The 24,745-nt window shown below is 41.7% G+C and overlaps 1 protein-coding gene across 2 annotated transcripts; it reads right to left on the bottom strand.

The window, feature by feature from the left end:
• Positions 1-3,749: 3,749 nt before the first annotated feature.
• tp53rk (TP53 regulating kinase) lies at positions 3,750-16,304 on the bottom strand. Of its 2 annotated transcripts, none has more exons than XM_073062045.1 (3): positions 16,130-16,304; positions 10,241-10,516; positions 3,750-5,380 (listed from the first exon to the last, which is right to left on the bottom strand). In XM_073062045.1, exons 2-3 carry the CDS (start codon positions 10,491-10,493, stop codon positions 4,902-4,904), a joined length of 732 nt encoding a protein of 243 aa, XP_072918146.1. In that variant the 5' UTR covers positions 10,494-10,516; positions 16,130-16,304; the 3' UTR covers positions 3,750-4,901. The 2 variants fall into 2 exon arrangements, with proteins under 2 accessions (XP_072918146.1, XP_072918145.1); XM_073062044.1 differs by lacking the exon at positions 16,130-16,304 and adding an exon at positions 15,942-16,114.
• Between the last annotated feature and the right edge of the window lie 8,441 nt (positions 16,305-24,745).

Raw genomic sequence — 24,745 nt, 5'->3', positions numbered from 1 at the left:
ACGTGAATGGCATATATCATTATGCCCCATCGTATGTGCGCACCTCGCTAAAGTAGTAAACGTAACGTGGACATGTTATCCCTGGGCCAACGTATTTTCTTATGATTAATTTATGTTTTGGAGTTAAAAAAGCATTACACAGTGACTTAATTTTGGCATACAGAAATTTTCCCCAGTGTTTTGACCCACCATTCAGGAAGTGCACAGCTATAAATGTGCTGACGATCCCAGGCAGCAGAGCACTCGTTAAACTCTGCTTATACTTGAGCAACATTGCACCTTCTGCTTGGATCCACTACTGGTCTGCATAAAATGAGATGTGGTGTTATTCATTTGGAGAACAAGGATCTTATAGACTGTTCTTTGTAACATTTTAAATTCTTCAACAATCCTTTGCATCTGAAGATGATATTCTTCCACTCCAATTTTGTTGGTTCTGAGACAGTGTAATATGGGACCATCTTCAAGAAAGTTGAGAGACACCATTGTGATAATCAGTGTGGTTTCTCTGCCATTAGAACAGTCTTCACAATAATTCCCACCATTTCCTCACAGTGCCAAATTAGGAAATACAATTGACATTGTCTTCACCACATAATGGTCCAAGAAAAATGTTGCGAAGCTCCAACTACTTTAGATAGACTTTTCACTACCTCACAAAATGCCTTTAACTCTGTTAAAAAAGTATGAGGGAGAATAGCCTTTGAATTTTGTTGTCTTCAAATTTGTTGCCATTCTACATTTGGTATGCAATTATATAATTTGCAAATCTAATAGGCTTAATATTAGCCAGGCCAAACACATTTCCTTATGAAGAATGGTGTATTTTCATCGATCCCAAGATGTACCAGTTAGATACAGGAGAGATTTCATTAAAGGTGTTTTCTTCAGTTCAGTCCAATGCATCCGATGGCTCCCAACGGATGCTACCAAGACAATGGTGATCAGAAGCTAGATCAGCGTGTTCAGACCTGGGTCAGCAGTCACTCTTTATGGAAGGACTGAGTCCGTGCAGCTGCTCTCATATGCAGATGCAAAGATGTTTCTGATATTTTGAGATTTATGTGATTATTGGACTGTACTTTATATTGGTTTCCTTCACTTTTTCAGTGTTTTCTTTCTTGTGGACAATTGGCTGATCCATTAATTAATTTGTGTTTAAGAATGGGGGTTGGGGTATTGATGTTGCTGTTCTTTTCTGCGAGAGAGGGGGTCAGGGACTGTTATTGTTTTTCTGCGGGGAGTGTATGGAAGATTTTGGGATCTGCAAATTTTGTTTCTTTTCTTTTGTGCCGGGGGAGGGTATTGCTATCTTTTCTTTCATCAACTCCCATTTCCCTTCTGTATTTCGTGGCTATCTGGAGAAGACAAATATCAGAGTTGTATTGCACATGTATAATTTGACAATAAAGTGAACCTTTGCAACCAAAACAACCAAGGATTTTCTGTTAGGGATCTCCTAAGAGGGCTTTTCTCTCCCAGAAATAATGCACTACAAAGAAATAACCAATAGCTTAAAGGTAGAATGCATATCAGTGTATTTTAAGATATAATTTTATAAGTTAGGCAACTGATAAAAATGTTTTCTAGATCTTGGGATCTTCATTCAAAATCTGTGTGATCCTACTCCTTCACATGAGTTTAACTATACATACTAACAAGACATTCACTCAGTGGCCACTTGATTAGGTACCTCACCTATACCTAATGAAGTGGACACTAAGTATGTTTGTGTTCTTCTGCTGCTATAGCCCATCTACTTCGAGTTTCGACATGTTCTGCATTTAAAGATGCTCCTGTCCACACCACTGTTGTGACGCATGGTTATTTGAGTTCTTGTTTTCTTCCTGTCAGCCTGAGCCAGTCTGGCCATTCCCCTCTGCCCTCTCTCATCAACAAGGCATTTTCACCTACGCAACTGCCAGCCACTGGATGTTTTTTGCTTATCGCACCATTCTCTGTAAACTCTAGAGACTGCTGTGTGTGAAATTCCTAGGAGATCAGCAGTTTCTGAGATACTTAAACCATTCCATCTAGTACCAACAATCACTCCACAGTCAAAGTCACTTAGATCACATTTCCTCCCCACGATGATGTTTGGTCTGAACCTCTTGACCGTGCTTTTATGCAATGAGTTGCTGCCACAAGTTTGGCTGATTTAATATTTGCATTAACAACATGTTTAGGTGTACTTAATAAAGTGGCCATTGACTATAGGTAACATGAATGGTTGGATTGTCAGGGCAACTTTGAAAACATTATTTAAATCACCTAGAAGTAGATATCAGCATATAGTACAAATATCTCTGCAACATCTCGTGGTGAAATGTACAAACTTCTTATGTGTTGTTTAGAACTGGGGTCACTTTCCAAAATTAAGGGGGTTGGAATATTCAGGACTGAGATGATTATAAATTTCTTCACACAGAGAGCAATGAACCCTTGCAGTTCTCTACCTAATAAAGCTGTAGAGTTTAGCCACAGAGTATATTCAAAACAGATCTTTACTTATTCGGAGAATGAAGCGCTATGTGATTGGGACAAAAAAAAGTGGTGAGATACAAGATCAATCAGAACCTTACTTTATGGTGGAGCAGATACAAGTAGTGAACAGCTTTTATTTCTTATTTTCAACAGCTCTCCAAAATGGCCACTTGGTTCAAGGACAAATTAGGCAATAAACACTAACATAGACAGTAAGTTCTGTATCCATTGTATGAGTTAACTGTTTTTGCGGATTGTATGGATTTAAATTTGCCATTGCTACATTCATTGCTCGAATTCAGTTCAGCTTACTCCAGAACTAAGTAAAGGAAATCCAGTTTAATGGATAATTGCTTCCATCAGGAAGGAGACACAGGAGCCTGAAGGTACACACTCAACTATTCAGAAACAGCTTCTTCCCCTCTGCCATCTGATTTCTGAATGGACGTTGAGACCATGCATTAACAACGTGTTCAGGTGTACCTAATAACTCACTACATTCTTTTTATTATTTTTGCCCTATTTACTTAATTTAACTATTTAATAATTATATATATATTCTTACTCTTATACAGATTTTTTCTGTATTATTATGTATTGCATTGTGTTGCTGCCATAAAGACGACAAATTTCACAACATATGACGGTGATATTAAACTCAGTTCTGATGATCATTCATAACATTTCTCCTATTGTATTTATGATTATCAATATGAATGGTAAATACTGTGGATTCAAATTGTAGGTTAGACTGTGAAGTTTTCAAGCATTTTTTTACTACTGAAAATGAATACAAAGCATAACTGAATTTACTTCTATATCCCTATTTTTAAATGATTCTTTTGAATCCTCTCCAATAAAGGTAGCAAAGAGGATGCTCCTTGGATCAGACTGAGCTGAGTGAGCTAGGGCTTTTTCGTTTGGAGAGGAGGATGAGAGGTGAAGATGATGATAAGAAGCATAGATTGAGGACAGCCAGAGACTTTTACTCAGGGCGAATATGACTAATACAAGGCGGGAGATAACGAAGGCATTTAGAGGGAAGTACAAGAGGAATGTCAGAGGTAATTAGGCATGTGTGTGAGATAGGCACATAGATAAAAGAAGAATGGAGGGGTATGTGGGAGGGAAGCATTAGATTGATCTTGGAGTAGGTTAAAGGGTTGAGACAACATTGTGGGCTGAAGGGCCTGTACTGCTGCACTGTTCTGTTCTATAATTTATGGTAAATGGCAAGGAGGGATAAAAATAAAACACAACTTAGGTAGCATTAAATCATTTATTAACAATTTTAAACAGTAAAAGAAATATCATGTAAATTTATTGTACAAAAGATTTTGAAAATTAAAGAACAGAAAAATGTTTTGATTGAACAGGTGCACCACAAGGCTGTTTACTTAACCCTTGCTCCAACCACTTTATACTTGACTGCGAGAGTTAGCATATCTCCAATGCCATATTTAAATTTTTAGATGATGCAACCGTTGTTGGCCGAATCAAAGGTGGTGATGAATCAACATATAGGAGGGAGATTGAAAATCTGGCAGAGTGGCACCACATAACAATCTCTCACTCAATGTCAGCAAGAAAAAGGAGGTGATTGTTGACTTCAGGAGGAGGAAACCAGTGGTCCAGGAGCCACACCTCATTGGGGAATCAGAGGTGGAGACAGTCCTTGGTGTTATCATTTCAGAGGATCTACCCTGAGCCTAGCAGACAAGTACAATTATGAAGGAAGCACGGCAGTGCATCTACTTCCTTAGAAGTCTGCCAAGATTTGACATGACGTCTAAAACCTTGACAAACTTCTATCGATATAAGGTGGAAAGAATACTGACTGGTTGCATCATGGCCTGGTATGGAAACACCAATGCCCTTGAACGGAAAATCCTACAAATAGCGTGGATATGGTGCAGTCCATCGCATGAAAAGCCCTCCCCCACCATTAAGCTCATCTAGATGGAGCGCTGTCACAGGAAAGCAGCATTCATCAAGGGTCCCCACCACCCAGGTTATCCTCTCTTCTCTTTGCTGCCATCACGAAGGAGGTACAGGAACCTCAGGACCCACACCACCAGGTTTAGGAACAGTTACCTTTCAACCATCAGGCTCTTGAACTAGAAGGGATAACCTCACTTGCCCCATCAGTGAACTCTTCCCACAATCTATGGACTCACTTTGAAGGACTCTTCATTTCATGTTCTCGTTTTTTTATTGCTTTTATTTTTTTTTCTTTTGTATTGTGCAGAGTTTGTTGTCTGTTGTACACAGGTTGTTGTCTGTTCTTTTGGGTGCTGTCTTCCATTGATTCTACTGTGTTTCTTGGATTTATTATGTATACCCTACAAGAAAATGTATCTCAGGGTTGTATATGGTGACGTATATGTACGCTGATAATAAATTTACTTTGATTTTCATTATCCAACCATTGACCTCTTCCTTCCTCTCTGTCTAACTTCATCAAGCTTTTTTATGACAGGAGCTGATTTTTTCGATGTGTTTGTGTAGCTCTTCAGGAAGACTTTGAAAACACTTTCTGTGTTGGGGTGGCTGCTCAGAAAAGCTTTCTCCAGGACATAAAGGTCAACACCTTTATCCTCAGGCAGAGCAGAGATAAAACTCAAGCCAAAATCGATTAGTACCAATCTCAACTCTTCCTCAGGCTGGCGTATCATCATGTTCGAGGTAGTGAGGTCCCCGTGAATGACATCCTCATCGTGCATTTTTGCAAGGATATGCCCAATTCTTTCAGCCAAGGGAAACAGCTTTTCTGTATCCTGTTGAGACTTCTGAACTGAAGTGATATAGTCACGAACAGTAAAAGCTCCCACTAAATCTTCGAGGTAGATGCAACTTGAATTGTAGTCCACAAAATATACCACAGGGGTTGCAATACCTACAAAATAAAAAAAATAATTGACTTTCTACAGAGCTTTACTAATTTCAGTCTAGCACCTTTTGAAAAATTTGACTCTTGATGAAAGATGGTTTGAGAGCTTATTGCTTAAAGCTATAGTGCTTAATGTCATTGCTCTAGGCTTTAATGCAAATATTTTTATGAGTCTAAGGGTGGTAGTAGACATTAGTTTTTGTCAAAATAAACAGTAGCTTAGTGGTCAGCACAACACTTTACAGTGTTGGTGACCCGGGTTCAATTCCCACCATTGCCTGTAAGGAGATTGTATGTTCTCCCCATGACCACGTGGGTTTTCCCATACAGTTCAAATACGTACCAGATGATAGGTTAATTAGTCATTATAAATTGTCCTGTGATTAGGCTAGGATTTAATCGGGGATTGTTGGGCGGTGAGGCTTGATGGGCCAGAAAGGCCTATTCTGCGTGGTTTTCAGTAAATAAATAAATAAGTCGAACATTTACAAGAATAAACTGTTCAAAGCCTTTTTACTCTTTACATTTCTAGTCAACGCTATCCGTACTGTTCTATTACGTTCCTACACATCAATAACACTGCTGGCACACATGTGCCCCTGGGGTGGTACATCACCACAATGGGTGCCAGGGCGCTGCAGCGGTTAGTGTGACACTATTACAGCTTGGAGTGTTTCGGAGTTCGGAGTTCAGTTCCAGCGCTACCTGTAAGGAGTTTATATGTTTTCTCAGTGAACTGTGTGGGTTTTCTCCAGGTGCTCCAGTTCCCTCCCACAGTCTAAAGATGCACTGGTTAATAGGCTAATTGGTCCTTGTAAATTGTCCTGTGAGTAGGCTAGTGTTAACTTGATGGGTTGCCAGGCAGTGTGGCTCGAGTTAGAAGAGCCTGTTCTGTGCTGTATCTCAGAATAAATAAATAATTGAGGAGCTTCCTCACCCAACCCCGCCCCTCCTTCTCCAGTAGCAGAACCCTACACTGTGGTTTTTCCCCAACAAGCACCCTGCGGTGGGGCACAAAACTTTAGTGCATTCCTCAGCATGTACTCCTGTAGCCTGGAACATGCCAGTTGGCAGCATTCCTCCATGGACATCTCTATGTGCTGGCAGACCAGCAACTTGTGGTAGACACTTGTTTTTCATATTGGAGGCTTGTAACCCGTGAACTGCCACTATGATCACTGCCAGGTCTGCTGCTGTTTGCCACATAGGGTGGCAGGGCATCATAGTAGTTAGTGTAAAGTTTTACAGCACTGGCGACCTGAGTTCAATTCCCACCGCTGCCTGTAAAACCATTCTCCCCGTGACTGCATGGTTTTCCTCCAGGCTGTGGTTTCCTCCTACAGTCCAAATTATGTACCGGGCGGTAGGTTAATTTGTCTTTGTAAATCGTCCTGGTATTAGGCTAGGAGTAAATTGGCGGGTTGCTGGGCAGTGCGACTCAAAGGGCTGGCAGGGTCCGTTCTGTGGTGTATCTCAATCAAACAATAAGTAAATAAATGACATATATTAATACAGGTGATATGACAAGTAGGTTTGTGGAATTCACCACAATGGCTGGTATGCTGGACAGTGAAGAAGGTTGTCCAATGTTAAAATTTGCTCTAGTTCAACTGGGAAAGTTGGCAAAGGAATGGTAGATGGGAATTTAATTCATACAAGTACAAAGTGATGCATTTTGGGTACTAAGACCAGGGTAGGACACACACAGTGAACAAGAAAGCTGATGGAAGTGTTATAAAACAGACAGGCCTTAGGGTAGGCACGGTGGTGAAGCTGGCGTAATGATGATATGCTTGTCTTCATTAGATGAAGCACTGAGTACAAGAGTTGGGATGTCATGTTATTGCTGTAGGAGATACTAATCAGTCTGAAACTGGAATATTGTGCGCACTTCTGATTGCTATACTATATGGAAGGAAGTGATTAAGTGGAAGAGGGCGTAGAAAAGATTTCCAAGGATTTTGGAGAGTTTGAGTTTTAAGGAGGGACTGGATAGGCTGAGACTATTTTCCCTGGAAGGAAGGAGGCTGATGAGTGATCTTACAAAGGTTTATAAAATCATGAGAAGCATAGGTAAGGTCACAGTCCTGAAGCACATACCACCGGACTCAAGGAAGCTTCTACACCACTGTTATAAGACTATTGAATGGTTCTCTAGTATGACAAGATGGAGACTTAACCAGATTTGAACTCAGGACCATTCGCCTCTAAATCCAGTTTTGGTGCCACTACACTTCCGCCCATCTATGTTATTTACTTAGTTGTTTTGCCTTGTACTACCTCAATGCACTGTGTAATGATCCGATCTGCATGAACAGTACGCAAGACAATCTTTTCACTGTATCTTGGTACATGATAATAATAAACCAATTCCAATTCATACAGAGAGAAAAATAAGAAAGATTAGCTTTATTTGTCAAATGTACATCAAGACATTGAAACAATTAGTGAAATGCATTGTTTTGTGTCAAATCAAATCAGTGAGGATTATGCTGGGGGCAGCCCACAAGTATTGCCAAGCTTCCAGTGCCAACATAGCTCTGGAGAGCTGACACAGGCCAATTCCTAAACCCTAGAGCTCAGCTTCCCAACCTTCTTTATGCATGGACCCTTACCAGTCTGTGGACTCCAGGTTGGGAATCCCTGCCCTAGAGGCAGAGGTGAAGACTTTGCACAGAGACTGCAATTGCTATATTCTGAAGCAACAATCTGCTGGAGTGACTCGGTGAGTTGAGCAGCATCTATGGTGGTGAGGCACTGGGATACAGTGAGGGGAGGGGAAGAAAGGTGTTGTCAATGTTTTGAAGTGTCCTAATGCAGGGTTTCAAACCGAAACATGGAAAGTTCCTCTTCCCCCTCCCCCCCAACAGATGTTGCTTCACCCCTCCAGAAAATTGCTGTCAGAGATTTTGGTGATGATCAATTAAAGTGAACATTGGAAAATCATTGAAACAGCGGAACCAGAATTAAGTTTATCATCACTGACATCCACTGTGAATTTTGTTTTGTGACAGCAGTACAGTGCAAGACATAAAAATTTTATAAATTATAATAAGAAATGTATATAATAAATGTTGGGAGCCAGGGAGGAGATACATCTCTACGAAAGCTCCTTCCCTCCACCAGCCTGTAGGTCACCCTTGGGCAAGGCGTAGCACCTGCTTAGAGCCAGGGAGGAGATACATCTCTACGAAAGCTCCTTCCCTCCACCAGCCTGTAGGTCACCCTTGGGCAAGGCGTAGCACCTGCTTAGTGCCCCCAATTAGGGTCATGTGAAGCCATAGGTGTAGATGGTGGATGGTCATGTGAGCAGCCGGTGCATATCACAAGTCCTGGTTATGCAAGCACTGACACCAGGCAGACAATCTCTGAAGAGTGTTCATCATGGCTGGGGTCAGCTGTCTGGTAAAGACACTACCCAGAAGAAGGCAATGGCAAACCACTTCTGTAGAAAAATTTGCCAAGAACAATCATGGTCATGGAAAGACCATGATAGTCCATGTCATTCAACATGGCACATAACAAATGAATAATATAAAATATTAAATAAGTTGTGTGAAAATAGAGCAAAAATAGCAAGGGGATGAACTCAAAATGATGTCAGAAAGTGGCGACATTTAGCATGCAGCTCCCAAGGGAATCAAATATTCCTGCCTAGGACTACTACCACTGAAATCCACACCACAAGCTCATCCAATCAATTAATCTGCTAAAAGAAAAAACCTGATGTGAAATTTTGGAACATTCACCTGGAAGAAATGTATTAATCCTGAAGCAAAGAAATAAAAAGCAAATAAATTCAATGTAGAGAGTTGTAAACTTAGTCAGCTCCACCATGGGTACTAGCCTCTATAGTATCCAAGACATCTTCAAAGAGTGGTGCCTCAAAAAGACGGCATCCATCATCACCCAGGTCATCATGCCTTGTTCTCATTGCTACCATCAGGGAGGAGGTACAGAAACCTGAAGGCACATACTCAACGATTCGGGATCAGCTTCTTCCCCTCTGCCATCTGATTTCTGAATGGACATTGAAACCATGAACCTCCTCATTACATTTTTACTTCTATATTTTTCACTACTTATTTAACTAATATATATATAAAATAGTTCAAATAATGAAAAAATTATACACACACACTGTAATTCAGTTTTTTTTTCTATATTAGTATGTATCGCATTGTACTGCTGCCACAAAGTTAAAAAATTTCACTATATATGCCAATGATATTAAATCTGATCCCGAAACTTGTGTTTATATGATCAAAAGAATAACTGGAACATAGAGCAGTACAGCACAGGAACAAGCCTTCTAGCCCACAATGTTGTGCTGGACTAACTCAATTAGTAATCAAATAGCTAACTAATCCCCTCCTTCTTCTTCCATTTTCTTACATTCTTGTGTCTATGTAAACATCTCTTAAGTCTCTATTTGCCTCTACCACCATACTAGGCCATACACTCCATGCACCACCACTTTTTGTGTAAAAAAAAATGCCCCTCACATCTCCTTTGAAATTACCCCCCTCCCATTGCATGCCCTCTGATATTAGACAATTCAATCCAAGAAAAACTACGTTATCTGCCTACTCTATCTATGCTTCTCAATCTTACAAACCTCTATCAGATCTCCCCTCAGTCTCCGCCACTCCATAATCTCTAGTCCAGCAGCATCCTGGTAAATCTCTTTTGCATCCTTTCTAAAGCCTCACCAGTCTTCCTATAATGAAGCAACCAAAACTGTAAACAACAGAAAACTTCTTTCAAAGAGTTTTCATCTAAAATATCAACAATTTGTTTTAAAAAGGTTGTTGAGGTTCCTATATCATATTTGAGCAGACAAAAGACATTACAATGGACACTGACCAGCTTTCCTGCACCTGAGGATAGATCGTACTTCTTGAGCAGTCCTGCGATGTGTGAGTTTCTTGTCCAGAACAGAGTGACGGTAAGATTTGGGGAACCGTTCCTTCACAACAGTTGGCTTTCCAAGGAAACTTCCCCTGTAGATTTTGGATTCAGCACCTTGCTTGATCATCTGGAAATTCTGAAGAAAATTTTTGACACGAAGCTTTGCGATTGTCCCCAGGTCATCCTGCTTCAGAGCTTCTGTTGTCATAGTGTAGGATGTGCAAGAAAAACCTGCAGCAACAATCGAGCAGATGAAAACAGTGAATCGAAAATGAAACACAATGCCCAAAATCCAAATACTGCAGACTATGGAATAAAATTTAAAAGGCTGGAAATTCTCTGTGGTTCAGAGAAACAGAGCTTAAATTCCAAGAAATGATATTTCATTAAAACTCTTTTTTCAGGCTATAAAATGCCAAAGGTTTTCATCCATAATTACAGTATAGCATGTCCACTAAATTTGCATTTTATGTGCATACTTGTGAATAGAGTGAAGATTACATTTTTTTTATTATTCTGTGGGTTGATGGGACTAGGCAGAATAATAGTGTGGCATGAACTGTTTCTGTGCTGTAGCACTCTGTAACTCTATAAACATTGCAAGCATTAAACTACAAATGAAATAGCTTGTGCTAAATGGAGAACAAAGGCTACTGACGAAAAGTCTAGGTCCAAGAAGTTGACTGGTCATTTCTCTCCATGGATGTTGCCTGACTTGCTGAGTTCCTCTAGCATTTTTTGTGTGTTGCCCTGGATTTTCAGCATCTGCAAAACCACATGTTTAACAAGGGCTACTCCTTCTATTTCAATGACATGATGTCTGTTGAGGCAATCAATGTAATTTTTTGCTATTTCCAGATCTGAAAATTCAATGAGAAAATCCTGTCTATGCCATCCCTCTACAGCTGACACCCATCTGCATTACCTCATTGGAAAACCAAACTCTGCTTTCTTGCACACGTCCTTCACTCCTAAAATAAACCATATTTGCAAAAAGACAAAGTACACATATGAGATAACCCATTCATCTTATAAACCAAGGTGGTACGAAGAAACAGGAGATAGTAGAAGTGTATTGTCCCAGACTAGAGGCCAATGGCCGGTGGAGGTCCCCATGACTTGACGTTAGGCCCAGTGTTATCCGTCATCCACAACACTGCAAAATTCTTATGCACACGTATAGAGCTAGCGTGCCTAAGACTTTTGCACAGTACTGTAGATGAGGGTAGGACTTTCACAGTGAACGGTAGGGTGCTGGAAGTGATGTAGAACAGAGAGACCAAGGAGTACAAGAACATGACATCACAGGTAGACAGGGTGATGAAGAAGTCTTCATCAGTCAGGGCACTGAGTATAGAAGTTGGGATCTTATGTTGCATTGAGGTTGCATTTGGAATATTGTTTTCATTTTCAGTCATGCTATTAGAAAGAAAGTTGCTTTTAAGTCAGAAAGACTGGAGAGGGGATTTATGAGGGTGCTGCTAGTACTCAAGGGACGGAGTTATAGAGAGGGGTTCAGCAGGTTGAGACTTTTATTTTCTCTGGAGAAAGTGGTTGAGGGAAGCACGTTAACAACACTTAAAAGGTTCTTGGACAAGTACGTTTTTAGGAAAGGTTGAGGGATATGGGCAGAACGTGGGCAAGTGGGACCAGCTCAAATGAGAGTTTTGTTTGGCATGGACCAGTTGCATCAGGGGACTGTTTCCATGATGTATGACTATGACTTCCTTTGAAACCACTCCGGAGATCACAAGATCTCTTCTTAATCATTCCTCATGATCAAATCTAAAACAGGTTGCTCCCACATGTTCCATGACATACTGCTCATAACATGTGGAGCAATCCCTGACACACTCTACAAAGAGTTCTTCTATGATACCCTTGCAAGTTTGATCTGTCCAATTAATACATATATTTAAATCTCTCAAGGCAATTGCAATTCCCTTCAAATATGTTGTAGTTATTACATAATTTATGCTCAGTACTATGAATAGGTCACAATTTGGGGCTTATGAACAAGAGATTCTACAGATGCTGATACTCTTGTGCAACACACACAAATTGCTAGAGGAACTCAGCAAGTTAGGTGGCACCTATGGAAGGAAATAAAGAGTTGACATTTTGGGCATCAGGGATGGAAATGAAGGGGGCAAAAACCAAAATAAGGTGGAGGAAGGGTGAGGAGTTAAAGCTGGTGGGTGATCGTTTAAACCAAGTGAGGGGGAAGGTGGGTGGGGAAGGTGAGAGAACTAAGAAGCTGGGAGGTGATAGGTAGAGGAAGAAAAGAACTGAAGAAGGGATCATAGGAGAGTGGACCATGGGAGAAAGAAAAGAAGGAAGGGTACCAAAGGGAGGTGATGGGAAGATCAGGAAAGAGGAGAGAGGGTAACCAGAATGGTACCCTCGTTTGATAATAAATGAACTTTTGAATGGAAGAATGGAAAAAGAGAGAAGGGGAAGAGGGCAGGGATAAATTACTAGAAATTGATATTCATGCCATCATGTTGGAGGCTACCCAAACAAAGTATGAGGTATTGTTCCTCCAACCTGAGTATGGCCTCAATGTGGCAGTAGAGGAGGCCATGGACCAGCATGGACCGAACTGAAATGAGTGACCACTGGGAATTTCCACTTTTGCAGCGGATAGAGTAAAGCTGCTCCACAAAGCAGTCCCCCAATCTACATTAGGTCTCACTGATGTAGAGGACACCACACTAGGGGCACCAGAAGTGATAGATGACCCTGACAGACTCGCAGATGAAGGGTCACCTACTCCCACCAATGTTCTCCTTCCTTTGCTAGTCATGATTTCACCCAGAGAGTTGTGGATCTATGGAATGCTCTGCCTCAGAAGGCAGTGCAGGCCAATTCTCTGGATGCTTTCAAGAAAAAGTTAGATAGAGCTCCTAAAGATAGTGGAGTCAGGGGATATGGGGAGAAGGCAGGAACGGAATACCGATTGTGGATGATCAGCCATGATCACAGTGAATGGCGGTGTTGGCTCGAGGGGCCAAATGGCCTACTCCTGCACCTACTGTCTATTGATTTCATCCTAAACTAATTCTACATTACTATACTTTGCCTCATTATCACGGCTCAAAACCACTCCGATAAATTCCTTGATTAACACCACCCCAACTCCTTTTTCTTTTGGCCTGTTCTACTCAGCATCCCGTCCTGGTCATCCATTAGACCATATTTCTACACTCAGTGGACAATTTATTACATACCTCCAGTATCTAATAAAGTGGCATCTGAGTGTATGCTCGTGATCTTCTGCTGCTGTATCCCACCCGCCTTAAGGTTCGATGTGTTGTGCGTTCAGAGATGCTCTTCTGCACATCACTGCTGTAACGCACAGCTATTTGAATTACTGTCACCTTGAACCACACCATCGTGGGCCAAAGGGCCTGTTCCTGTACGCTGTACTGTTTTACATTCTATGTAAATAGTCTGGCCATTCTCCTCTGACGTCTCTCATTAACAAGGCGTTTTCAGCAACAGAACTGCTGCTCACTGGATCTGCTCTTTTTTATTTTTCACAGCAGTCTCTGTAAACTCTAGAGACTGTTGTGCACGAAAATCCCAAGAGATCAGCAATTTCTGAGATAGCATCTATCACCAACAAGCATTCCCCAGTCAAAGTAATTTAGATCACATTTCTTACCCATTCTGAAGTTTGATCTGGAAGAACAACTGAAGCTCTTAACCATGTCTGCATGTCTTTATGCATTGTGTTGCCTCAACATGATTGGCTGATTAGATATTTGTATTAACGAGGTGTTCAGGTATACTTAATGAAGTGGCTGCTGAGTGTAGGTAAGCTGAACAGTTGCACTGTCAGAGCAACTTTGAAAACATTATTTAAATCGGGAAGTAGATATCAGCATACAAATATCTTTGCAATTGTGCTGTCATCCATCCATCTTACTGCAAAGATCATTAAGCTTTGATTTATTTTACATTTTTGTTTATTTAACTCTGGATTTTTTTGTGGTGCATACTTGAGTGTACCCTTTCTGCTCAGCCTGTCACACTTTGCTTGATTATTTTACCCTCTCCATTCTATACAGCTACTTTCTCATTTCCTTCAGATTTATTCAACATCCAGGTCCGGGAGCCCTCCCTGCTCCTATTTCATTTAAACTCCTTTTCTCTGTGTCTTACTACACGTGACGATAATAAACCAAATGAATTGGATTAGCCATGACCTTCCTGAAAGGCAGAACAGACCTGAGAGGCCAAGTGACTGCACTTTCTGATCAAGCAACTCCCTCTGTCAGGAGTTGCAGTGTTTGGACATGGTGACGATGAAGGAACAATCAGGATGGTGCGCAACTCGCAGGGGAACCTGCAGGTTGTGTGTGTTCTAGCAGATCTCCTGCTCCCTGGTGGGTGATCCTGTTTCCTTGGATCGTGTGGTGCTGGGGACCATGGCATGCCCCCAATTTAAGATCTGGGTAAGGAGAAATTTATTCTCTCTAATAATTGTGAATCTTTAAAAGTTTCCATCATACAGCTCTGAAGAGGTGGATAGATTTTTACACTCCAGGAGTTGAGCCCAAATTAGATATTAGATATTTATTATTTATTTACAATAAATAATTATTTATTAAATTTAGCGATACAACCCTTCTGGCCCTTTGAGCCACGCCACCCCAGCAACCCGTGACAAACACGATTAACCATAATCGAAACACGGCAATTTACCAGGGACATCGTTCAACTGTGGGGGCAAACTGACAAAACAGGGAAAAAAAACACGCATTCCGTAGAGACTCCTTACAGAATGGTGCCGGAACTTAACTCTGAACTAATACAATCTTGCTCTTGCAGAGGAGATAACTACACTCACCCCAACAATGAACTGACTTCATAACCTATGGACTCATTTCACAAACTCTACAACTCATGTTCTTGATATTTATTGCTTATATATTTATTACTATTATTTTCTTATTTTTTGTATTTATAGCTTGTTGTCTTTTGCACATTGGTTGTTTGTCCATCTTTGTTGTGTTTCTTTGTGTTTACTGGGAATTCCCACAATAAAATGAATCTCAGGTTTTATTTGCTTTCTCTTATGCTTACAAAGGTCTTTTAATTGCATCAGGATACCAACTGGCTGAACCATTCCACACCAGAGTAAGTTCCACAGCCCACTGCTCTGTATGAAGCAAACTTTTTGATTAAGGAACATTGTAAAAAATACTAATGCTATAAATTTGAGCTAAAAACAGAAAATGCTGTAAAAGCACACAAGTGGGCGGGCAAGCAATAACATTGGGAAGGTCTTGAAATGTGGATTTAGTACTTTTTTTAAGGAATATATGGGTCGGCACAGCATCGAGGGCTGAAGGGCCTGTACTGCGCTGTAGTATTCTAGTAACCCAAAAAGTTAATTTACTGTCTCCAAAGATTCTGCCTGACTTGCCGAGTGTTTGCATTTTTAATTTTTTTTTTAACATTCATTCTTCTATTGATTGTGAATTTTCTTCTATGTCCGCTCCCTATCTCTTCTTCGGCACGTTCGCTTTCTCCTCTCCACCACATCGCCCCTCACTCTCCCTCCCTCCCCTCCCCGTCCTCCACCCATGCTCATCCTCAACGCGAGTCCCAGGTTGGGGCCTATTCCCTCTCCAAATACAACACTCACACACGAACTGCTGGAGGAACTCAGCAGGCCAGGCAGCATCAAGGAAAAGACGTCGACATTTCGAGCCGAGATCCTTCATCTGAGTTTCCCCAGCATTCTGTGTATGTTGCTTCGGATTTTCAACATCTGCAGTTTTGTGTGGCCCTCTCCAAATGTCTGTTTCCCTTCGATCGCCAATTTTCTCTCACCTTTTTTTTCCGGGGTTCCTAACTCTGCGTCAGTTTCCCCCAGAGGGAAAGTTTCCAAAACAGATGATTAAAATTTTAAGATCAGCCACCCATTCCGCGCATGCATAACGAAAGCACACTCTCGGACCGGGCCTCCAATATCCCGGCATTGATTGCACGGGAGGACCGATCGTTCAAGTCTTCCATTATACAGCGATTGTGTCACAGCGTGGCTGAAGGAGTAGCGCCATTTTTAATCCTGGCATTTGAAAAATTCCGAAAGTTTTATTAAGTCCCAACTAACAACATAAATTAAGGCTTCAATTAATTCTGTAAGTTTACTTCATTTGTTTAATTATTGATTGTATGCAAATACACAGTTATTTGAGGCATAAGATATTCTTCAAATCAAAGTTCAAAGTGAGATTTATTATCAGAGTACATACATATCACCTCATACATCTCTGAGATTTTTTTCCTGCAGGCATATTGTAACTGTAAACAGGATCAATGAAAGAGCAAGAGCATAGAAGACATCAAACTGCAAATGCAAATGTAAATAAATAGCAATAAATAACAAGATAAAGAGTCCTTAAAGTGAGATAATTGGTTTGGGAATATCTCAATAGATTAGTCTAGTTATCCTCTTCTGTTCAAAAGCTTAATGGTTGAGGGGAAGTAACTTCTTGAACCTGGTGGTTCAAATGTTGGAACCTGGAGTAACACACACAAAACGCTGGAGAAATTCGACCACTCAGACAGCATCAATGGAGAGGAATAAACAGTCAACAATTCGGGCTGAGACGCTTCATCAGCACTGGAAAGGAAGGGGGAAGAAACCAGAATAAAAAGTGTGGGGGGAGTGGGAGGAATACAAGTGGGCAGTTGATAGGTGAAACCAGGTGAGAGGGAAGGTAGGTGGGTGGGTTCATAGGTTCACTTAATATCAGAGAATGTATGCAGTATACAACCTGAAATTTGTACTCTTCACAGGGGAAGGGGGAATGAAGTGAGAAGCTGAGAGGCAATAGGTGGAATGGTAAAGAGCTGAAGGAAAACAGGAATCAGATAGAAGAGGAAAGTGGACCATGGGAGAAAGGGAAAGAGGTGGGGAATCTGGGAGGTGATGGAATGGGGATGGGGGAAGAGAAGGGTAGCCAGAATGGGAAATGGAATAGAAGATAGGGTTCGGAGGGGAAGAGAAGGGGTAAGAGGGTAGCCAGAATGGGAAATGGAATAGAAGATAGGGTTTGGAGGGGAAGAGAAGGGGTAAGAGGGTAGCCAGAATGGGAAATGGAATAGAAGATAGGGTTCGGAGGGGAAGAGAAGGGGTAAGAGGGTAGCCAGAATGGGAAATGGAATAGAAGATAGGGTTGGGAGGGGAAGAGAAGGTGAGGAGAGGGTAACCAGATTGGGAAAGGGAAAAAGAGATGGGTGGGGGAGGAATGAATATCAAAAATTCGAGAAATCCATGTAACGACATCAAGTTGGAGGCTACACAGATGGAATATGAGGTGTTGTTTCTGCAGCCTGAATTGGGCTCCATCATGGCAGTAGAAGCCATTTCTCTGATTTCTCTAATATATTTTTACATTCATTCAACACTTTTTAATTTGTACTTTAGCCTAGTATTACAGAATAACAATTATCCTGGGTCAAAATGAAACTACAGATGGAGGAATTAGAAACAAAACAAATAGAAATATTAAAGTACACAGCAGGTCAAGCCCCAGGTATGGACAAAGTTTGCAAGTCAATGTCTTGACTCAAAACCCTACATCAGGACTGAGGGAGATGAGGAAAGGCTGAAGGCAGCACGATAGCGTAGTGGTTAGCACAACGCTTTACAGAATGGGCGGCCCAACTTCAATTCTCGCTGCTGCCTGTTGGAATTTGCACATTCTTCTTGTCACCGTGTGTGTTTCCTCCCACAGCCCAAAGATGTAGTGGTTGGTAGATGAATTGGTCATTGTAAATTGTCCTGTAATTATCAGAATCAGAATCAGACTTTAATCGCCAAGTACCTATGCACATACAAGGAATTTACTTCCGGCAGATGTTGTCTCTCTGCTCATAACAATAATAATGATAAATATAAATGAAAATATAGATTATACATACAGGTAGTGCAATCCAAGTAATAGTTAGCCGACAGTTAACCGGCAGTTAACTGTTCAGCAAATTAACGCAGTAGGGAAAAAACTTCTCCAGTGCCTATTAGTCTTAGTCTGGAGGGATCTGAAGCGCCTACCAGACGGAAGCAGATCAAACAGTCCGTGCGCAGGATGGGAGGAGTCCTTTATGATGTTCCCTGCCCTCTTCTTCAACCTGGAAGAGTACAGGTCCACAATAGAGGGCAGGGAGGCTCCAATAATGCGCTCGGCAGTCCTCACTGTGCGCTGTAGTCTGGTTCTATCCTGCTTGGTGGCGGCTCCAAACCACACAATGATGGAGGTGCACAGGACAGACTCAATGACTGCAGTGTAGAACTGCAGCAGCAATTCCTGAGGCAGACCGTATTTCCTCAAGAGCTGCAGGAAATACATCCGCTGCTGGGCCTTCTTCAGGATGGAGCTGATGTTCTGCTCCCACTTCAGATCCTGAGAGATGGTGGTTCCCAGGAATCTGAAGTTCTCCACGGTGGACACAGGGCTGCTGAGGACTGTGAGGGGAGACATAGCGGGGGGATGTCTCCTGAAATCCACTATCATCTCCTTTGTCTTGAGCGTGTTCAGCTCCAGATTGTTCCGACTGCACCAGAGCGCCAGTTGGTCCACCTGCTGTCGATATGCAGACTCATCACTATTCTGGATGAGTCCGATGACGGTAGTGTCGTCTGCAAACTTCAAAAGCTTCGCATAGGGGTTGGAGGAGGTGCAGTCATTGGTGTAGAGGGAGAACAGCAGTGGAGAGAGGACACACCCCTGGGGGGCGCCGGTGTTGGTGATTCGAATATCTGAGGTGACCTGTCCCATCCTTACCTGCTGACTTCTGTTGGTCAGGAAGCTGTAAATCCAATCGCAGAGGTCAGGTGGCACAGTAAGGTGAGACAATTTGGAGCAGAGGGTATGAGGGACGATGGTGTTAAACGCCGAACTGAAATCCACAAACAGCATCCGATCATAGGTCCCAGGATGATCCAGATGTTGCAGGATATAGTGCAGTCCCAGGTTGACTGCATCGTCTACTGACCTATTTGCCTGGTAGGCAAACTGCAGGGGATCCAGCAGGCTGCTGGTGAGGGTCTTCAGGTGGTTCAACACCAAGCGTTCAAAGGATTTCATGACTACAGATGTCAGTGCGACAGGTCTGTAGTCGTTCAGTCCTGTGATGGTGAGTTTCTTGGGGACCGGGATGATGGTAGAGCGCTTGAAGCAAGTCGGAACCTCACTCAGCTCCAGAGATCTGTTAAAGAGCTGAGTGAAGATGGGAGCCAGCTGATCAGCACAGGCTCGTAGACAGGAGGGGGAGACCCCATCTGGGCCTGGAGATTTTCGGGTCTTAAGTCGCTGGAACAGTCGACATACTTCTCCTTCGCTGATTCTAAGCTGTGATCCAGGGGGGCTGGGCAGAGATGGTGGGGAGGTGATTGCAGTGATTGGGGGATGAGTGCCAGTGAGTGATGGTTGAGGGAAGGCAGGAAGAGAGACCGAAGAGGGGGGAGGGACAGGTGTAAGATGGACCCTCTCAAATCTACAGTAAAAGGTATTAAGGTCGTCAGCCAAAGCTTTGTTAACCTCAGCAGGTGAGGCAGGGTGTCTCCTGTAGCCAGTGACCTCCTGCAGGCCTCTCCACACCGACAATGAGTCGTTAGCTGAGAAATTACTCCTCAACTTTTCGGAGTAGAACCGCTTGGCCACTCTGATTTCTCTGGTCGGTGCATTTCTGGCCAGCCTGTACAGGGCCCTATTCCCACTCCTGTGGGCGTCCTCCTTAGCTTGGCAAAGATGTTAGGATTAAATTGGGGGCTGCAGGACAGTGTGGCTCGAAGAGCTGCAAGGGCCTATTCTGCGCTGTGTCTCATTAAGTAAATCAATAAATCAATCTGACAGTATGAGTAGTGTGAGGGAGAGCTGTGACAGAGGCTGGTACGTGACAGGTCAAGTCAAGTCACTTTTATTGTCATTTCGACCATAACTGCTGGTACAGTGCATAGTAAAAATGAGACATTTTTCAGGACCGTGGTGTTACATGACCAGACTGCGGGGTGGGAGGGAGGGACAGATGATGCAGAGATGGGGAAGGTGGACAAAAGGAAGGATCTATGTGGCCAGATGAACGTGTGTGGGAGAAAACCCCATGGGTGTGGCTTATCTGACACTGGAAAATTCCATGGGTTGTGAACCACCTCAGTGGAATCTATGGAAGTTACAGTATCTTATTATTCCTCTTCTTAGTTCTTTTGCACTTAATAGTAATTTTAACTACCGCTGCAAAACAATAAATGTAGTAGTTCACGAGAATGATTCCAGGAATGAAAGGGTTACCATACGAGGAATATCTGGCAACACTTGGGCTGTATTCCCTGGAGTTCAGGAGAATGAGGGGGGATCTCATAGAAACATTCCAAATGTTAAAAGGCCTGAACAGATTAGATATGGCAAAGTTCTTTCCCATGGTGGAGGACTCTAGGACAAGAGGGCACAACTTCGGGATTGAAGGACACCCTCTTAGAACTGAGATGCAGGGAAATTACTGGCAATTGTGGCAATGTAGAATGGCACCCAGTTGGCACTTAGCAATAAACAAGTCTGAACACAGACAGAGCAATGGGCAACAGGGGAGAGCTGAAAGTGACATGCAACCAGTACCTCAGGAGCCTTAGGACCCACACCAACAGGTTCAGGAACAGTTATTACCCTTCAACCATCAGGCTCCCGAACCAGAGTAGACAACTTTGCTCACCTCAACACTGAACTGATTCCACGACTATAAACTCACTTTCAAAGACTCTACAACTCATGTTCTCGGTATTATTTATTTATTATTATTAATATTATCTGTTTTTGTTGTATTTGCACAGACATACAATCAGAATCAGGTTTAATATCACCACATGTGTCGTGAAATTTGTTGTTAGGTGGCAGAAGTACATTGCAATACATAAAAGTAAGAACTGTGAATTACAGTAAGAAATATATATGTGCGTATGTATATGTATTGTATACAAGTTAAATAGTGCAAAGAAATAGTGAAGTAGTGTTCATGGGTTCAATGGCCATTCAGAAATCGGATGACAGAAGTGAAGAAGCTGTTCCTGAATCATTGAGTGTTTTCCTTCAGGCTTCTGTACCTCCTCCCTGTTGGTTGCAATGAGAAGAAGGCATGTCCTGGGTGATGGGTCCTTAATGATGGATGTGTGTCTTCTTTTCCATGTTGGTTGCTTGTCACTGTTTGCGTGTAATTTTAGACTGGTTCTATCGTATTTCTTTGTTCTATGGTGAATGCCTGCAAGAAAATGAATCTCAGTGTAGTGAGGTGAGGTGAGGGCCTCTGTTGGTCAGAGTTGACCATGGCTATTGCATGAGTTGATCATGGATCTAGATTCTCAAGCCTGGGCAGTACGATATAGAGAGTAAGCTTCCCTTCTCCATACATCTGATGAATAAAAAGGATTGGCAGAGATCGATACAGTTTGGTATCAGCAGAGTTGCAGGAGTTGCCTGTCAGCATTGAACTCAACATAGGAATGCCTTAGGGACTCCAGCTCTGGATTTTTCTCCCGGGGTTTACTCCTGAAGCCTTCCCCATGAGTGGGTACCACCACAAAGCAGCGGAGGTTTGAGATCAGAGTTTTCTTTCTCCTAGATGAACTGCCAACCACGGCTGACAGGCCCCATCTACCCAAAACATCTGGTCTTAAGGTGCTAATAACCCACCTTTGCCCCTTCTGCTGTCAGTAGCAACAGTTCCACCGGCTTAGATGCTAAGCCACACGTGAAGGTCAGGAGCTGGACTTGGTTCTCAGAGGCTATTTGAGATGTACATCATTGGGAACGTTTGATAGGTAGTGGGAGCTTCTCCCTATTACCAACCCCAGCTATAATAACCTTAAGGAACCTCAGGGTGGTATTTGGTGACATTTACTTATTTCGATAATGAATTTACCGGTACTTTTGAACCTTTTTGAACTTTTTGAGGACAGATGCTGTGCAAAATGATCACCTATCCACCTTCTATTTTGATCATTTCAATGAATTCAGCAATCATTGTGAAAGCACTTTTCCTGATTTCAATGCAATTCCAATCCAGATCAAGGGAATGTAATCATAAAATTAGAACTGTCATTAGAATATAATCATAAAACTTGGAACACAATTGAACAATTCTAATTTTATGATTGTGTTTTCTTGTACTAGATTCCTTTGGAGGAAAGATTTTCCATTCTCAAAACTATCCATCCCTCTTTATGATTTTTAAGGAACTCCATCTCATAAATTCAAGGAAATCTTGAGTCTAATGACAGAAAATGCTCAGCAGGTCAGACTGCATCTGAGTAAAGGGAAATATTTTATATTTCAGGTCAAGGATCTTTCTTTGGAACCAGAGTTGCCAAGCCTTTTTATACCATGGACCCTGACCATTAACTGAGGGGTCCCAGGTTGGGAACCCCTGATCAGAACTGAGAAAGAGAGAGGGAAACCTGATTTCAAAGGTTCAAAATGTGTAGCTTTTTAAAATTTTTTGCTTATGGTTATTTCAATAGTCATATTCTCCACATGCCAACTGATATGATTTATGAAGTAAAGCATTCAGTCCATGCTGTCTTCTTGCTGCTGACATCAGGAAGGAGATACAGGTGCTTGAGGTCCCACACCACCAGGTTCAGAGGTTCAGGAACAGTTATTACCCTTCAACCATCAGGCTCCAGACCAGCATGGATAACTTCACTCTCCTTAACACTGAAGTGTTTGCACAAACTACAGATTCGCTTTCAAGGACTTTACAACTCCTGTTCTCAATATTAGTTATTTATTATTATTTGTTTCTTTTTGTATTTGCACAACTTGTCAGTCTTGGTTTGTGTGTAGATTTTCATTATTGTACTTTGTTCTACTGTAAATGCCTACAAGAAAATGAATCTCAGGGTAGTAAATGGTCTCATGTCTGTACTTTGATAATAACTTTACTTAGAACTTTGAAAGCATCTACACACCAGGCCCAGTTTAAAAAAATTTTTTTTAATGCATTGCTACAAATCAGCTACAAAGAAAAAAAAACCCAACAGCAAAATGAGAGTTAATACAGTGTAAAATAAACATATTAATAGTATAATTCATAACAATAAGGAAACAACACCCAAATAAAATCATATAAAGTTAGTAACCTCCCCTCCCTCCCACTAAGAAACTCCAGGCCAACTATTACAATATGTAAAAAAAAAATGAAGAGAGCATTCAACCAAAACTGTAAATATAAATTTAAAAAAAGAATAACAATGCCTACTACGAAAACTATAATGTAATTTCAAAAAGAAACCATAAAACTTAGAGGGGAAAAAGCTGAAAGTAAGGGATAAAAAGAATAAGTTTAATCTAAAGAGGAGTTAGAAAATAATCAAGAAAAGGTCCCCACACCTCATGAAATTTTATGTCTGAATTAAGAAGTGAGTAATGAATTTTTTCAAGATCTAAACAGGATGTAATATCATTAATCCATTGAGCATGAGAGGGTGGGGCAACATCTCTCCACCTAAGGAGAACTAACCGTCTAGTCAAAAGAGAGGCAAAAGATAATGTTCGACATTTAGTCGGACTCAAATGCATGTCTGCCTCACCGAAGGTACCAAAAAGGGCAATCAGAGGATTAGGTTCTAAGTGGTAATTAAGAACGTGAGATAAAGATAAAAAAAACTTCTCTCCAAAATTTCTCTAAACTAGGACAAGCCCAGTACATATGGATAAGAGAAGTTTCGTCACCTTTACGCTTGTCACTAACAGGACTAATGTTGGGATAAAACTGCGGCAATTTAGTTTTAGACATGTGAGCCCTATGTACAACCTTAAACATAGAACATAGAATAGTACAGCACATTACAGGCCCTTTGGCCCAGAATGTTGTGCTGACCCTCAAACCCTGCCTCCCATATAACCCCCTTGCTTCCTAAACCTCATGTATGCTGCCTTCTTCCACCTGACTAGATTTTCCACCTCACTTGTCACCCATGGTTCCTTCACCCTACCATTCAATAGACAATAGACAATAGGTGCAGAAGTAGACCATTCAGCCCTTCGAGCCTGCACCACCATTCTGAGATCATGGCTGATCATCTACTATCAATACCCTGTTCCTGCCTTGTCCCCATATCCCTTGATTCCCCTATCCACAAGATACCTATCTAGCTCCTTCTTGAAAGCATCCAGAGAATTGGCCTCCATTGCTAATTCCATATTCAGTTCATGCTCCCAAGCAGTACTAATTTTATCAAAGGGGGCACACCTCAAGGTTACTAATTTATCATGAATAAAAGATATTAAGCCTTTGCCCAATGGATTAATACAAAGAAATAGGTCCACAACGTTTTTCTCGAGCATCTCACAATAAAGGGTTAATGAAATGTCTAATTTGAAGATATCTAAAGAAATGGGAATTAGGTAGATTAAACTTTACAGAGACTTGTTGAAAGTTGCAAAACGA

This window comes from Hemitrygon akajei, chromosome 11 (assembly GCF_048418815.1).
Source record: "Hemitrygon akajei chromosome 11, sHemAka1.3, whole genome shotgun sequence".
Lineage (NCBI taxonomy): Eukaryota > Metazoa > Chordata > Chondrichthyes > Myliobatiformes > Dasyatidae > Hemitrygon > Hemitrygon akajei.
Note: the sequence above shows the minus strand (reverse complement) of the source record. Positions and strands in the feature narration are given on the sequence as shown.

Excerpts from the sequence above, each read along its gene's own strand:
- tp53rk (XM_073062044.1), bottom strand. The coding sequence starts at position 16,020 with ATGAAGGATCTCGGCTCGAAATGTCGACGTCTTTTCCTTGATGCTGCC. Across the intron at positions 10,517-15,941 it reads GTTCCTCCAGCAGTTCGTGT|GTTTTTCTTGCACATCCTAC; the intron begins GTGAGTGTTGTA and ends TTGTTGCTGCAG. Across the intron at positions 5,381-10,240 it reads CCTCAGGTGCAGGAAAGCTG|GTATTGCAACCCCTGTGGTA; the intron begins GTCAGTGTCCAT and ends TTTATTTTGTAG.